The 15,515-nt window shown below is 48.6% G+C and overlaps 1 protein-coding gene across 1 annotated transcript; it reads left to right on the top strand.

Annotated features, from left to right (window-relative positions):
• The first annotated feature begins 8,301 nt into the window (after positions 1-8,301).
• TMEM72 (transmembrane protein 72) lies at positions 8,302-13,577 on the top strand. The gene is made up of 5 exons (XM_042818913.1): positions 8,302-8,371; positions 11,643-11,709; positions 12,120-12,191; positions 12,792-12,931; positions 13,117-13,577. Exons 1-5 carry the CDS (start codon positions 8,302-8,304, stop codon positions 13,575-13,577), a joined length of 810 nt encoding a protein of 269 aa, XP_042674847.1.
• The last annotated feature ends 1,938 nt before the right edge of the window (positions 13,578-15,515 follow it).

Below are 15,515 nucleotides of genomic sequence, written 5' to 3'. Positions count from 1 at the left end.
AGATCAGCAGCCATACAAGCTCTGGTGGGGACAGGACAGCTGAACAAGAACCTAGCACAGCCTGCAACAACAGCACGGGAGAACAGCTCTGTCCTCACTGCTATAGGACAGCCTGAGACACACAAATCTGCATGCATCAAATTCATAAAAGCTTAGTTTGCTCTGTTGTCATTAGTAAAGGAAGGACTGAACACTGTGTTCTCACCAGATGTTGTTCTCACCAGGTGTTTATAATAAGGGAAAAAAAAAAGAAAGCTTTTCCAGGGGGCACCAAAGCTATTTGTGGGCATAGACAGGCTCCAACAGGACTTCAGGAGGAACACTGGTGGAGCTGCAGCCACCTGCCTGCCACTGGAGATGCTGGCAAGAACAGATCTACTCCTCCTCACGTACACATAAAGAAGGTGTTTTTATGAACTTAGTTCCACTCCTTTTCAGCTGCAGAATCAAATCTTGAAACCTTGGTCTATGGCAAAAGTAGAACCAGCAGCATGCCCAGCTAACCAGCAGCTGTAAAACAAGGTACCAAACATATCATCTTACATAGCCAAGATGATTAATTGACATCAGTTGTCTTTGCACCTGACCTTACTCCTAGCAGTACAGGTACAAAGAAGCAGTAACTCAGCTCAAACGTATAAGCCTGAAGCCTCTGTTTTGTTTTTAATCAAGGCAACCTGAGCAGATGCAACATTTAAACACCTAACTCACCCAAAGCACCTTACGAATACATGGAAAACAGAAACAGAGTTGCTGCAGAAGCAAGGTTAAGCTTACTACAATGGAGAACATCAATAGATCCAGGCACATTCATTCACTACAGCCTATTCAGGTACTGACACCCCTTTTCCCAGCTGATCTGGGCACAGTCTCCTGTTCTGCCAAGTGTTCCTACTTTCAGAGTAGCGCTTTCCCCTGGATGGGGCACTCTCCTTCCAAAACAATAACAAAATAGAAGGGAACAAAAAAAAAAAAAAAAAAAAAAAAAGTAGCTGTTATAAGCACACAACCTTACCTCTAAACCCAGGCATCTAGAAACAGCAGTAGTAGGGGGAATGTACATCACTAAGCCCACTCGAAAAAGGGTAGCTATGTTCAGCTCCCCCAGGAATGAACCTCAGATGTCTCCCAATAAACCTTCTTTATCCTTTGCCATTGATATTTAAGTACCCTACTGTGCTCCCATAGGCAAGCACAACCTGTCAAGCCTACCTTGCACCTGTGAGGTGGCCACTTCCCAGGTGCAGCCCACCTGGGCTTCTAAAATCACAATCCCAACACCGCCAGGTGCAGTCTAGAAAGCATGAAAAAGGCTGGGAAGGGAGCAAATGCAAAGATGCTAACCAGTAAATGAGCAATAATGTTTGTTTGTAGCCCTAAATCATAGGTTTGTATGTTGGGATAGTCCCATAGAAACATGCTGAGAACGTTCCTGGAGGGTGTGGTGGCAAGCTGTGCTTAGACAAGCTGAAGCAATGCAAAATGATCAGATACAAGTATGTTGTGCTCAGGCACCTGGTCTGTTTGCATAACAGTGTGCCTGAAACTTTGCTTTCTTTTCAACTGAAACAGTTTGTCAAAGTGTTTGTAGCACGAGGTGTGCTATTACTTCAAATTAAGAATGTTTCTTCCTCCTGAACAACTGCTCTGAAGCCTTTCCTCAGATTGAACCCTACTGTCCATTGCTAGCCCAGGCTTTTACCTTCCCACCTGATGGATGGTGCTGGTGAGGTGAAAGGATAGCCAACAACCGCCCCATGCCCATGACGGGCTACTGAGCACCAATGCAACCTGACGTTTCATTTTTAACAATTATCCCCAACCGAAAGCAAGTGCTGCCTCACAGAGTGTTTCTCATAAGCAAAAGAAGACAAATGCAAGCCAGACACCCGAGTGTGGGAGGAAGAGGAATGCACAGTCCGCTCCTAACTGTCATCACATTGCTCTCACAGGCAGCTTCCCCTTCTCAGTGGTTTGCACTGGAGGAGGGGATGGCTGAGAGTATTGCAGTGGGAAACCTCACACCTGGCTCTGCCCAGACTGATGGGATAGCCAGAAATTATAAACTTCGTCTTAGGCTGTGTCTGCTTGAGAAGAAGACTCATGAATACATTAAGTGAATGTGCTTGTGTCGTTCTCAGAGCTCCTGGGGGCTATGCACTGCTCACAAACTGCATCAATATTAGGATATTAGCCCAAAGATAATGGCAGCCACTTGTCCTCTAATCTGTGCAGAATTCTTGGCTTTTCACAACGGCAGTCTCAACAGCCAGCTTAGGAACCAAGGCAGCTCACAGGAGGGCAAGGCTGGGACAGGCTGGCATCATTTCTGTGTTGCCTCTCAGCAAGCTTAGTCAGAGTGTTTGGGTGACCCAGCACTCCCCACCCCACTTGCATCCTTGTCACTGCCCAGTGACGATATCTGGAGAACCTTCACTGAGGCTGGGTGGAGGAGAATGAGTTGTTTTTGAAATTGCTGGCAGGGCACAGCTAAGTCATATTTAAGTGAATCTCCCTTTGTGAGAATACTTAAAGAAGAGCCTGAATCAAAAAGCTGGATCTGACCTGTGTTCACATCCACAGGTGACCTCACCTATTGGTCCTTTTGCCAGCAGCAGGAGCTACTGTGTTCACATTCATGCAGCCTCGAGTTGCTTCCAGCCTCCTCAATTCTCACTCATGTTCCCCTCCCTAACCTCCACACATCTTCTTCAGTCTCGTCTTTAGCTTACTACATCTGTGATAGCCTCTCTTACTAAATATAAATGTGCAGACTCAACTACATAAAATGGCCCACATGGTAAGCACACACGAGGGCAAGATGTCTTTCCCATGGACAGGACGATCAATTGCTAAGCAAATCCCAAGCACTGCACTCCCATGCCAGAAAAGGGAGCAGAAGGCCTAGGAGCAATCTCAAGCTGGCTTAGAACAGCTCACATCTACCTCCTGCTGGGGTGAGACGTTCCAGCAGTGCTGACAGGACACTTAATGCAGGACAGCCTATTCCTCTCCCTCCACACCAGCCAGGAACAGTGGGTTCACAGGCTTGCACAGGAAGGTGAATAACCTTCCTGATTGAGAGCCACCATTGGATTTCTCAAGGGATGTGCAGGCAGAAGGGATGCATCACCCTGGGCTGAGCTGTGCTGACCTGCTGTGTGCTGTCTGCATTGAAGCTCCCTCTTTGCTGAGCAATTTCTCAGCCCCATCAGAGCCCCATCTCCAGGTGTTCCATCTCTGTGCCTGTTGCTGCTCCTTCTCACTCTCAGCTTCTCCCTCTCCCCAGCGCTGGCTGTGATAAACCTCCACTTTTAAACCTCAACACTCAAACCCCTTTGAGACAACACAGAGATGATGGGGCCTGCTGTGCTTGTTTGCTTCACAGCCTTTCAGAGGCAGCTCCAAGTACAATGCAGCTCCAGAATAAATCCCACTGAACAGGAACACTTTCATAAATAACTTAAGCTATATAGCTTGCAAGTCCTCGTATATTTCTTCATCTCCACAGCCAAAAACATGTGTTTTGTGTTGCTTCACATAAATCTCTCAGTATTTATCCTCATAGACTCTTCTATAAATTGCTCACTAGGCTTCAAAACACAGCAAGCAGGCTCTTTGATGTGTGTCTCAAACACCAGGTGAATCAATCACTTCTGCATACACCTTGTTTGCTCCCACGCAGGGAGAAGTTACCGGTCCCCTTTGCCAGAAAAAAGGGCAAGAAGTCAAATGGTTTTGATGGATGGATAAACGTCTGTGGGCTGACCCTCCTGCACAGAGCTTGTTTATACTGCAACTCAGCACTACTCCCTCCTCCTGATAGCTGATAAAATATTCCATCTCTCCTTATGAAATACACTCCAGACCAAGAGACTGCACATGAATATTTGATCTCTTTGTAAGCTCCTTTTCCACTATTGCACTTCCCCCACGGTGACACTATTGCACTTCCCCCATGGTGATACTTCTCTTACAGGATTAAGCAGAGAACCATTCCTGTCCTGTGGCACCAAACGGCTGTACCAGTCCTGTTACAGGCCCACTATGCAGGGGTGGATTTCACTCAGCACCATTGCAGCACAGCTTGTAGCATTTACTCTGTAAGCAATTCATGTTAATTCAGGTTACAGCTTAGGTGAATAACCTTCCTGATTAAGAGCCACCATTGGATTTCTCAAGAGATGTGCAGGCAGAAAGGATGCATCACCCTGGGCTGAGCTGGGCTGACCTGCTGTGTGCTGTCTGCATCGAAGCTCCCTGCCCCTACTTCCCCATGCAAAACGGAGATGAGTCAGTGCAATAGGAAAACTAGGAGCCTCTCCTTGGTATTGACACAGTGCTCCTGTTGGCAACATCATCAGCTCTCAGCACTGAGAACCAGTCTGCACACCCTGCACACTGTAGCATGGCTGCCATTGATCCCAATGTGACAGCTCATCAATGATTTGTAGGGGAAAACAAGGGAATGGAGAAGTTGGAAAATGGGAACTGCAGCCTGAGGCAGCTTGGTGCTTGGTGTGTCACACCAGTGGTGTGACAAGTCCAGTGGTGGGGAAGGAGCTGGCTGGTTTGGGGAACTCCAGTCTTTGTTCAGGGGTCCCAAGAGCAGCTGAGCTGCTGATCCAGAAAAAATATGTGTGATTGATTTCATTCGTTCTTCTGCTATACAGCAACAGGCTGCTCTGGAGATCCCCGTGGGTAGTCTTTCTGCCCCTGCACCACTCCTGTGCAGTTACATGTTGTATCCCTGGGCTCTGCGCTTCCTTTTAACCCTGTGATGTGGGGGCTGGACTGCTTTTGCTACAATCTGCTTCTTTATGGTGGAGGTTCCTGCATGTGTAAGCTGCATGTATGGTTCACATTACCAAGCTAAGATCTCCTGTCATCACCTGAGAGCCCAGATCAGGCTCCAAGGCTTGAGTCCTGCCTGCGGGGAGCATCCCATTGGCATGAGCACCACATCCCTGCCAGGGCTCTACTCGCACTGCAGTGTTTTCCACCCACTCCTGCTTCAGCCCTCATACCATTCACTCTGCTACCAGCAAATAAATGTCATGAGCAGCTGAGAAGCAGTGAGAACAGAGGTGGGGTTTAGCATCATCTTGATCCCAGTCTGATCTCTCCTGATATCTTCTCTCCTTGCTGAATTCCTGCTTTAGCTCTGCTGTCATCCTATTGAAGAGCATGAGTTTAAATCAATCATGCAATTAAAAGTAATACTACTAATAACAGTGAACAGAGGGGGAAGGGTTCCACTTGGGGATTTTCTTATCTCTGGGTTTTGAGTTTCCCTTTTTGCAACTTTATGGGAATATGTTTTCACTGGGGCTTGCATGAGGGGTACAACATTAGTCCATTGCTGGGAAAGCCTCAGAGACAAGAGTCAGACAGGCAATCATACAGGAGAACGGGCGCTCATGCCGACATGTAGGGATATCTTGTTCTGATGAGAGCAGCTAACTTGGCCTTGCGGGGAGCCTTGAAGGTGTCACAGGACTAGCAGCCCCACCGCACCCTACATAAACTGTTATGGACTGGTGCCGGCCTCAGCTCTGGGATCTTCCAATCCTCCCAGTTTCCACGGGATCCATGTGGCGTCTATCACACTCTTCTTACTCAGATAGTAAAACTTTATGGCATCTTTCATCATCGCCTTGAAGAGGGCTGGCTGCAGCCTGCAATTTGCAGGGAGCAGCCAGGCTGGTGGTGGGGTCCTGCTGTCCCCTGCCGGCAGCCCCACATGGTTGTGACACCATCAGGATGGCAGCAGGCCCGGTGGACCGCAGGCAGATCACCTCATCACACCAGGCCAGGGCGATGCTCAGAGAAACCAGACAGAAACCTTCTCTGATACCCACCAGGGCTGAATGTTTGAAGTTACAGCACTTAATGTTCTTTCACAGGGCGAGGCGTGTGCCGCTAATCGCAGACACAGCACAGTGGCCATGGTAGCCATACTACTACAATGTGACTAAAATGAAGTGCGAGGAAGGGAAGGATGAAAATTGGGACTAGCATTGCTATGAAACAGTAACATGGTATAAAATCCTCTCAGCTAAAACTATACATCATTGGAAGTAGCCAGTAAATGTGAATCCTGGCTGGCAGCCAGAATGCAAATGGCAAGGCTGTATGCACGGAAAGTTGCTTAATGTGCAGTGGAGACCACTGCTATCAAGGCTTCCAGAACAGGCTGTGCTGGCGCATAGGTTTTGCAGTGTTGGTTACAGGCTGTTAAACTCCTGTAGATCATAAATTCTCATTCTTTTTTAACTGCATAAATTCACTCTGAAAGTCCTCACAGAAACACACAGAAGTGGCTCGTAGCTTCACTAGCAGCTTCACAGCTCCCCAATTGAAAGGAGGCAGAACGAGAGGAGATCCCTCTACCAAGAAAGGTCACATTTATATGACATTACTTCATAGGAGCACTAAACAAAAAACTCCTAAATGGAAGGAAATACTGGTAGTGTTGTCACTGAGGATGCCTTTCCTGCTCACACCATACCTTCCCTCCAGGTAAGGGACAAGAACTCTCAGCAAGTCAGGTGGTAGCCCACTCAGATGCTGGAAAATGGCTAGGAGAATGCGGGAGGGAGACAGGGGTTTTAAATCATTAATGTGTTAAGTTGCCTTTCCCAGATGGACTATGTTTCTCCATCACCAGCCCCACCCACAAATTTACTTTTATTTTAAACCCTGGGGCTTGTTGCTGGCAAGAAAGGAAACTTTGCAGTCAAGGGCAGCCAGAAAAAGTCATTTAATTTCTGGTTGAGAACTCACTGCAGTTGGATGTGAGCCCCAGGGTGACCCAGTGGTGCTTTACCACAATGCTGGTGTGGGGACCATGTTGTGAGGCAGAGGACAAGTAGGGTGGGCACAGAGCCCCACTCTTCAGAGACAGGAACTGAAGACAGCTCTCAGGACAGCAGCTTCTTCAAGGCTGGGCTAGTAGCTCTCAGCAATCCTGAAATTCCTACTACTTTCCTTCGGCATATGTACTTATTTTTCAGCTTTCAAGCTTGTAAAGAAACACCTGAAATTCAACACATCAAGGTTAAAAAAAAAAAGAAAAAAAAGATAGCAAAGAAAAATGCATCCAGACAGTTTGCAGACTTGGGGTTCTTCAGTCAGTGCAGTACTTTCTGGAGCCATTGGCCAGAGGAGCGCAGATGCCATTCCTGCAGCATGCCAGCGGCAGTGGGCAGGGAGAAGGACACCAGTGGAATCTGCTCCCCTTGGGGGCTCTTCTGCTGGTGTGTACTGGTTTGTCCATCCCTCTTGAGAAGGAATTGTAGGCTCACAGCTGAGTCACCAGCTGTGGAGATCCTAAATCCCTGTTTCTTCCAAAAATATGCTGTGGGGCAGGTGAAAGGCAGAGGAAAACCCATATGTGCGGGGTCTGTGCTGAGCCCACACTGGCAGGAGGCACAGTGAGGGCAGGAGCCATGGCGATTTGCCCAGCAGATGAGATCACTGCCTTGTGAGTCGCAGCCTGGTGGGCACCAGTGTGTGCACAGGTCTCCTGTTGTGCTTTGGGAGCAGAGGCTGTGCCCACCCAGGCAGTAGGTTGGGACCAGTGACCCCTGTGAGATGAGGTGTGTTCAGTGGGATGTGGGGTCATGAGTAGGTGCACACTGCCCTATCTCAGCCTTCATTGTAGTGAGAGCTGCCCCTCCTCAAAAGCACTGTGTCCCAGAGAGACAGGCCAAGGATCCTGATGCTGTCTGCCAAAGCCAACACAAATAGGCCAGAATGCATACACATAGCCCTCCTCCTCTGACACCACTCCACGTGCCAGTAGAACCCCAGTGCAAATGGCTGTGGTGCCACTGAAAGGCTGGGGAGCCCAGGAGCCCCGCCATCTACCAGGAGACTTCTGCTTCCTTGCCAAAAGCAAGCATCATCCTCCTCACAAATGGTTAACCTGCAGGGAGCCGCACAGCACTAATGACTTCACATGCATTTAATCAGCTTGGGCTTACAGATCTGCTGCCTTGGAGCAGGAAAGCCACGCGTGCACCCCAGTTGCAAGGCTGCAAATGCTCCCAAAGCCGCACCCCCCCTTACCAATCATTAATCATCATCGGGAGGGCGGGTGAGGGGGAAAAGGCCAAGTGTCTCCAACCCTGAGGCAGTGCTGACTGGTTCCCTGCAGTGGCAGCTTGTTCTGCCCCTGTGGAGGTGGCCAGTCCTTTGGGAAGGTCACCAGGACCTGCACACAAGAGGCTCAGCCTGCAGCTGGAGGTCTGAATACAGAGCCTCTTCTTAGCTGGCATCACCTCCATCATCTTCACCATGCGGCAGGAAGCATTCTGGAGTGCCTTGGAGTACACCTGCCGATTGTTGGGCATCACCACTGCAGCAGGTAAGAGAGACCTCCCTTTCTTTGCTACTAAAAGCATAGGGGTGGGGGCTCTTGAGCTGTTTCTAAGGCTTTGGCCAGGTCTAGCCACTGTTCCGTGCTGCAAGGGGGGTGAGGGAATTTGCTCCTTTTTGCTTTGAGACACATCAAAGGAAAGAGCTGGGTGCATGGGCTGTTTGTATAAGACAAAACAAAGTGCAAAGAAAGCCAAGTTATTTTCTTGTAAAAACGCAGAGGAACAAGCATAGTGTGAGTGGGACTGAAAAGCAAAATACTCAGGACAGCACAAAACTGTTGGGCTGCCATGGTGGTGCAACACCTCATTCACTCAGAGTTGGGCTGTAGTGGACATCCCTGTCCCACAGCACAACTCTGGGTGGGATAAATAGCCAGGGCAGGGGCAGTAAGCTCAGATATTCACTCTGGTACTGCTGCTGACTCTCTCTCATGGGGGAGGGCAGGTAGAATTCTGCCTCAGTTTCTCCATCAGCAAAGCAGAGATCAAAAGGCTTAGCTTGCCTCATGGCTGGAGGTGTGAACAGAGGTTCCTGATGAGAAGTGTCTCAGGTGCCTGTGTCAGACTCCAGGAATTTTGGATTTCAGACATCGCTTGGTAGGTCACAGCAGGCCCTCCCACCCTGGCTTTTCCTTTATCAACTGCAGACACTTTGCTCAAGTCAGGGACGAAGCAGAAAGCACAAAGGTCAGCTGGAGAGCACACAGGTCCCCAAGGACACCCGGAGCCCTGCTGGGACAATGGAGGCTGTGCTCCACAGTGTACTTTATAGACTGATAAAGTACAGAGGTTCAAGTCATTGAGTTTGTACAAACTCCCCAGCACATCGTATTGAGATTGCAACAGGCAGGAGCTGGCACACTGCTTTAACTAGTAAATGCAAATCTGTTCCCATCCTCCTTAGGCCCACATGAGCCTACGCTGATCATATTCACCCTTAAAGCTCCAAACTCGCACAGATATTACTGGGTGAAAACACGGTCTTGTTGCAGGAAAACTAAAGCTAGAACAGTAAAAATGAATGCGTAGCTTACAGTTTGGGAGAGTCTCAATGGAATACAATCTCTCTTGCCTGTCTGCTATTTTCCACACTCTGCATCATCCATACCCCTTCCCGTAGCTCTTTTTGAAACCAGCAGTGCAGTACCCTCAGCTGAGCAGCTGCAGAGTACAGACAGCTGCACTGCCAGTCTCTGTACTTTTCCATATCTCCGCTCTGATGCCTTCCTACTATCAACTGGTTTTCCCAAAAGGACAGTGAAGGAATGGGAGGTGCCCATGCTTTATTCTTTTGTGTGTCTCAATGGGGTAAGAAAACAGCTTGATGCAGCGCTTAGTGCCTGATGAGGTGTATGAGGTTTTCACATGAAATGGAAACCACGCAGAAAGGAATCCCACAGGCTTTGGTTGAATAAGAATAATGAAAGGGAGAGGAGAGTGCATCAGCCTCACTAATTGATCCTGAGAAGGTCTGGCCAACTCCATAGGCTTGCAAACACAAAAGACTGCCCACAAAATGTAACCCTTCCTTCCCCCAGGACCTTGGTGTGCAATGGGGCTTCTTGTACAGGAAATATCCTCTTGTCCGTTGCTCGTCAGTGAGGAGCAATCAAACCATCCCACAGATGACCTCTGTGCTGGGGGTATCTCAGTAAATTGGAGATTTTAGGCCTCGTGATTTCTGCATCCAGAGAGTCTTTACTTTTTTCTTAATTCTCATGCTTTCAACCATTTAATTCCTAATCATGTGCCTTTAACCACATGATTTGGAGAAGATCCAAATCAAGGCAGCAACAAGCCCAAACAAACACTTCAGAAACAACCCTTGCTTTTTGTAGATACTTCACCCAAACAGCTTTGCAGATAAAGCAAAAGCCGTGCAAAATCAGAAAAATTCCCCAGGCAAAGCAGAGTCTAGAGCTGTTGAATTCTGCATTTGTCTGCGGGGAATGACTGAATGGATGAATTCTGACTTTGTATAGAAAAGTGTTAAGAAAGTTGCTTTATCACAGGATAATGAAGGACAATTCCTTGTGTGTAGGACTGCACAGCTTGGTCTCTTCACAGCCCTCTGATGACAGTGATATTCCCTGTCTTTGCTTGGGTGTGGAGAGACAGGACGTGGGCCCCATGTGTTCCCCTGGAGCCAGGAGGGGCCAGTAGAGATCAGCAGCTGCAGGTGACACAGCAAGAACCAACAAAACCACAGCGTCCAGATGGGTCTTGGCTTGGCTGGATCAGCACAGCATGCTCAGGCACAGACCCACAGTACTGGCCCACCTCATGGCCGTGGTGGGCTAGAGCTTGGCTCCCTGCTTGTGAGCCTGGTACCCTACTTCTGTGTGGGGCACAGCCACAGCTCAGGTAATGTAATCCAAAATCTGGAAAAATACTCTAACTTCAGTGTGGTGTTAGAGTAACCACAGCCTACTGGCACCTCATGTCTTGGCCAGTGTGCACTGAACAAGCTCCCTGCAGCTGGTGCAAAACACTTTGTTTTTGTGCTATTTTGGAAATACCCTTGAGGGATGTTGAAGGAAAGTTTGCATGCCATAAAGCTATTGGCTCCCAACGACCAGTCCTGGAAGGACTTTAGCCTTGCTAATACTCTTAATCCCCCTTAAACTGACTCCCCAGTGTGCTGTGCTGGCTTGTGTTCTGGGTGGATGTTCATTCCTTGTTTTTAATCTGCCTGCTCCTCTTACAGGTTTTTGTGTTTGGCTAGCAAAGAATTTTAATGCCATGGCTACAGCCCTACCTGAATGCAACTGGCACAGTTCACCTATCCTGCCTCTGCCCTACAGCCACATGTGGGGTGCAGCAGAGCTGGTGGGCATGGAGAGGATCAGAGCAGAGAGGCCTCATCAGAGGCTCACAGATGTGTGGGATGAGGCAGGAGCAGATGGGGAAGTGCGACTGAAGTCTCTGCAGCAGTAGAGGGTGGGAAAGACATTGGACAGACACCATTGCTTATCTCTGTCCAAAGCTGTTATTCTCCGAGCACATCTTCCCAGGCCATGCAGCAGCAAGGCTGCCTGCTGGTGTATTGCTGTGTTTGGTTCAGGAGCTGTACATCAAGGCCAGCACTCAGCTCTGATTTCAGGATTCCTGTATCAGCTTGAGTCACCAAAGATACAGAGCAGAAGCAGATGCACCAACAGCCATAGACACCAGGGCATGGATGCTGGGAGCTGATGGGACACCAGAGAATCACAAACTGAGCCAGCAGTCAACACCTTTGCTGCCTTCCCTTTCTAGTGCTGATCGGCGTGGGTGTAGAAACTCTACAGCGAGGGCAGTTCAAAAGCCTGGCTTTCTACCTGCTGTGAGTATTTTTACCCTTGCACTCAGAGCTAGTAGAGGTGGCACAGTTGATTCCTCCACCAAATATAGCACCAAACTAGCCTGCAACAGAAGCAGGAAACAGTATTAAAGGCTTTGGGGAATTGAGAACTCTCTCATTAGGCTTCCAATGAGTAAGTTGATCCTGTTAGTGAGAATGACCCTCTCCTCATGCTAATGTAGATTCAGGCAGGCCAGAAGTGACACTGGCTGCAAGTTAGCCCTCCATGGGTGGAAGGTCTTGAGCTTTCCTCCATAAACCAGCCAGGTAGAGAGTGTTCAGACCGTAGCACACAGTCTTTGTTGTGACTGGAACAGTAAATCCCAGCCCTCTATGCCCCTTCTTCCATCTGCAGAGCCCAGCCCTGCCTCCCTGACAACTCCACCTTTCAGTTTTTCAGGTATTGCAGTTACTGTCTGTGAAGGCTTCTTCTTTCTCAGTTTGTTCCTGGAGATGTGCTTCACGTGAGTAGATCCTGTCCAGTCTTTCTCAACCCTTGTGCAACTTGCCCAGGGCAACCTGTCACTTCCATCAGACCTGTCAAAGCTGCAACTGCCACACCAAAGGTCCTGCCCCTACTGCCATGGCAGTAGTGCAGCAGGGAGATAAGTGGAGTCATGTCCACACCTAATTAAACACGTTTTAACCCAAGTTTGTGCCATAATCTGCTAAGCATCAGTATGACAAACCCTAGTCTGCAGCATCTCCTTAGCACATGGTACAAAGTCATACAAGGGCCCAGCAGAAGTTTGAGTTAAAATGTAGAAAATCCTTACACTCTTCTGCTGACTTTCAGCATAAACTCAAAATCTCCAATTGCTAGGAGGCAACACCTTAATCCAAATAGTAGGTATAAACATGCCAAGAAGAGGTCACATATGATGCTGACTTATTACTTCTGCCCACCACACTCAGGGCTCAGACTTCATTTAGCTTCCCTAACCAAAACACCAGCTTTTCTTGGCAAACTAGACTGAGAGTCTGAACCTTTAGATAGATCATGGTTAGGTCCAAACCCCCTCAGCATGCACTTGGTGTACAAGGACTTCTGTTTCTCTCTCCAGATATGAGCCCGACTCTTTGGCGCATTCCTGCTGGAAGCAAGCCAGACACCCAGGGAGTTTCCAGAAATTCCTGGGGTACACTCTGCTCTCAGTGGCTTGCTTCTTGCATCCCGTCATCGTCTGGCATGTCACCATACCTGGTGAGGAGCCTGAGTTGGGGTGGGGAGTAGTGTAAATGAAAGACGAATATGGTCTGTTGGGAACAATGGACTGGTAGACCCACAGATGGTGAGGATGTGTGCAGTGCTGAGTTAACTGGACCAAACACTTATTGGCTAGCACTTCACATTGGGCCAACGCTCAACCAATATATCCTTCTCTCCAGGGTCCATGCTTGTTCTCACTGCCTTGGCCTACTTCCTGCTGAGCAAGAGAAGAAAGACCTCAGGGCACAAAGACGCGCATCCTGAGGCAGGCCAGTACGTGGACCCTTCAGCTACTATTGCAGCCCCAACTATTGCTGGTGACACTGAGCAGACCTACACCTTCCATGAGGCCCAGAGGGAGCAGCACTGCTCACTGCTGGGCCACATGAAGAGCATCTTGAAGGGCAGCAAGGACAGAAGTCTGACCCATCCAGCTGCACTCCAACCGGAGGTCCCACCAGCCCCACGCAAGCAAGTGCACTTCCAGGAGAAGGTGGTGCAAATCATCCCTTCTGTCAGCGAAAGCCTGGATGATGTGGAAAGTGAGACTGAAGAAACCACATCAGATACAGCACCCATCCTCACCCCTCCTGATACCCCTGTCGTCCTCACTCCCCTCAGTCCCACAGGACTGTTTTGAGGACTCACCAGCAACAAGGATAAGGCAGGCACACTTGTACTTGAGTTCTTCTCTGAGATTCAGGCAGCTGATGGACCTTGTGCCATGGGCAGCGCTGCCACAATGACTAGAGTATCACAGCTTCCTCTGCACTTGCTATGATCCTGGCAGGTCAGCAGGAAATCCCACAGGCCAACCCCACAGCTAGCAAGGAAGATGAGGGATGGAGTGTGTGTCACCCATGCCCCAGTGTGGAGGAGTGGCCCTTCTTGCCCTCCCTATCCTGGCTGGTTCACCTGTTAACCAGGGACTGCATGTACAGATCAGGACTGCAGAGCTGGTGACAGGGACTGTGGTGGTCTGCAGCCCTACAACACCATGCCCAGGGGACAGGCCATGGATTGACCAGCCCATTGGAAAAACAGTAAGGTTTCTCCTCCTGGGAATTTCCCTCTATGGCTTCACTCATCATCTATTACAGAATGACATGCCACAGCAGCAGCTTCTTCCTAACATCACAGCCATGGCATTTGCTTCCTATGAGGCAGTAAGAGGCAGGAAGAGTGCTACCACCATCCATCAAGCAGCCCCTGTTGGGAACAGTTGTCTTCTGACTGTCCTTGTTGTGCCTGGAATTGCTCATGGAAGCTTGGAGTTATCAAGCACTCTTCTGGAGCTAGTTCTTACTAAATGTTCTGCTTTGAGACATACTTTGGGCCCAGCAGGGGAGTTACGTCACTGTGGGAGCAGGGAGGACCCTAGGGAGCCTTCTGGAGTTAGAAGAGCTTTGGAATGCCATAGCACCTCAAGTTCCAAGGTTCAGCACTGCACTGGTTGGCTCATCAGACTGTGCTAAATACGGCCCCCAGAGGGCAAAGGCAATAATAAAGTTACAATGCTGCCCCACTGGCCCTCTCCAATCCCTGAAGTATTCACCTTTGCCTTAATCCTACTGTATCCTCTGCTCTTTGAGGACCGTTTACCTATAATACAGCATTTCTTTCCTGCTCAATCCCTCAGGCAGGATTTGTAACCTCTTTGAGGTTCTACCAGAGCAGTACAGGGCTTAGCTCAAGACTCTTTTCTCTGCTCCCGGATCCATTAGCAAAGGGACCTACAGCTCAGCCTGTGCCTGCAGATGCCATCAGCAAGACACTCTCATCAGCACCAGGCAACTCTTGTGGCTGCACATGGGAAGGAGTAGTTTGCTTGGACACTGGACATGAGTGCTGGAGTGGGGGATGGTGAAGGACGGAAAATCCTTGAGATCTGCTTAGGCTGATAATAATACAGAAGTCAGTGTGGACTTTTTATTTTTTTTATTTTTTTATTTTTTTTTTTTTTGGAAATACATTGCTTCATTTTAAATATTCATCTCTCTGAGACACAATCACCACAATTGCCATTTAGGAAAGTGATGTATTTTGAAGGGAATTGGGGAAATGTGAAGTGCAAATGTTCAAAAAGCAAAAGGAAAGTGATGAGAACTCAGTGCAACTTTTTAATAAACTCTGATTAAATTGTTCCTGTTATGGGAGATAGGTGGGGAAGAAGGCAGAAGATATTGACTCACAGTGGTTGACTGCCTGTGTTGGCTAGTGAAACTGTCCTCAGGAGGGGCTTAAAGTTGGTTTCACACACTCAGTCTTTCCTGCAACTAGACATGAACAAAAAAAGCTTGTTCTGTCACTGATGTTTGAAATGATAACTGCTATCTATCTGCTCTATACACAATGCAGAGATTACAGACCTCTTTCTTCCAGTTGCCCAAATTAAAGCTCTGCTCCAAAATAGCATGCTAGAGAAGAGTCACATAGATATCTGACTTTAGGAAGAGTTAGTTTCCTCCTACACCTCCAGAACTGTATTCAGAAAATTGAAGCAATTTACAGACTAACTCCACCCCACTGATACCCTGGACAAAGTCACAGCTCCACTCACAGGCTGGTTTACTCACCA

This window comes from Centrocercus urophasianus, unplaced genomic scaffold, assembly GCF_019232065.1.
Source record: "Centrocercus urophasianus isolate 14NV4802_14NV808 unplaced genomic scaffold, USGS_Curo_1.0 seq_17, whole genome shotgun sequence".
In the NCBI taxonomy this organism is placed as follows: domain Eukaryota; kingdom Metazoa; phylum Chordata; class Aves; order Galliformes; family Phasianidae; genus Centrocercus; species Centrocercus urophasianus.
The sequence above is the reverse complement of the archived record's forward strand: the minus strand, read 5'-3'. Positions and strand labels throughout refer to the sequence as shown.

Excerpts from the sequence above, each read along its gene's own strand:
- TMEM72 (XM_042818913.1), top strand. The coding sequence starts at position 8,302 with ATGCGGCAGGAAGCATTCTGGAGTGCCTTGGAGTACACCTGCCGATTG. Across the intron at positions 8,372-11,642 it reads GGGCATCACCACTGCAGCAG|TGCTGATCGGCGTGGGTGTA; the intron begins GTAAGAGAGACC and ends TTCCCTTTCTAG. Across the intron at positions 12,192-12,791 it reads TTCCTGGAGATGTGCTTCAC|ATATGAGCCCGACTCTTTGG; the intron begins GTGAGTAGATCC and ends TTCTCTCTCCAG.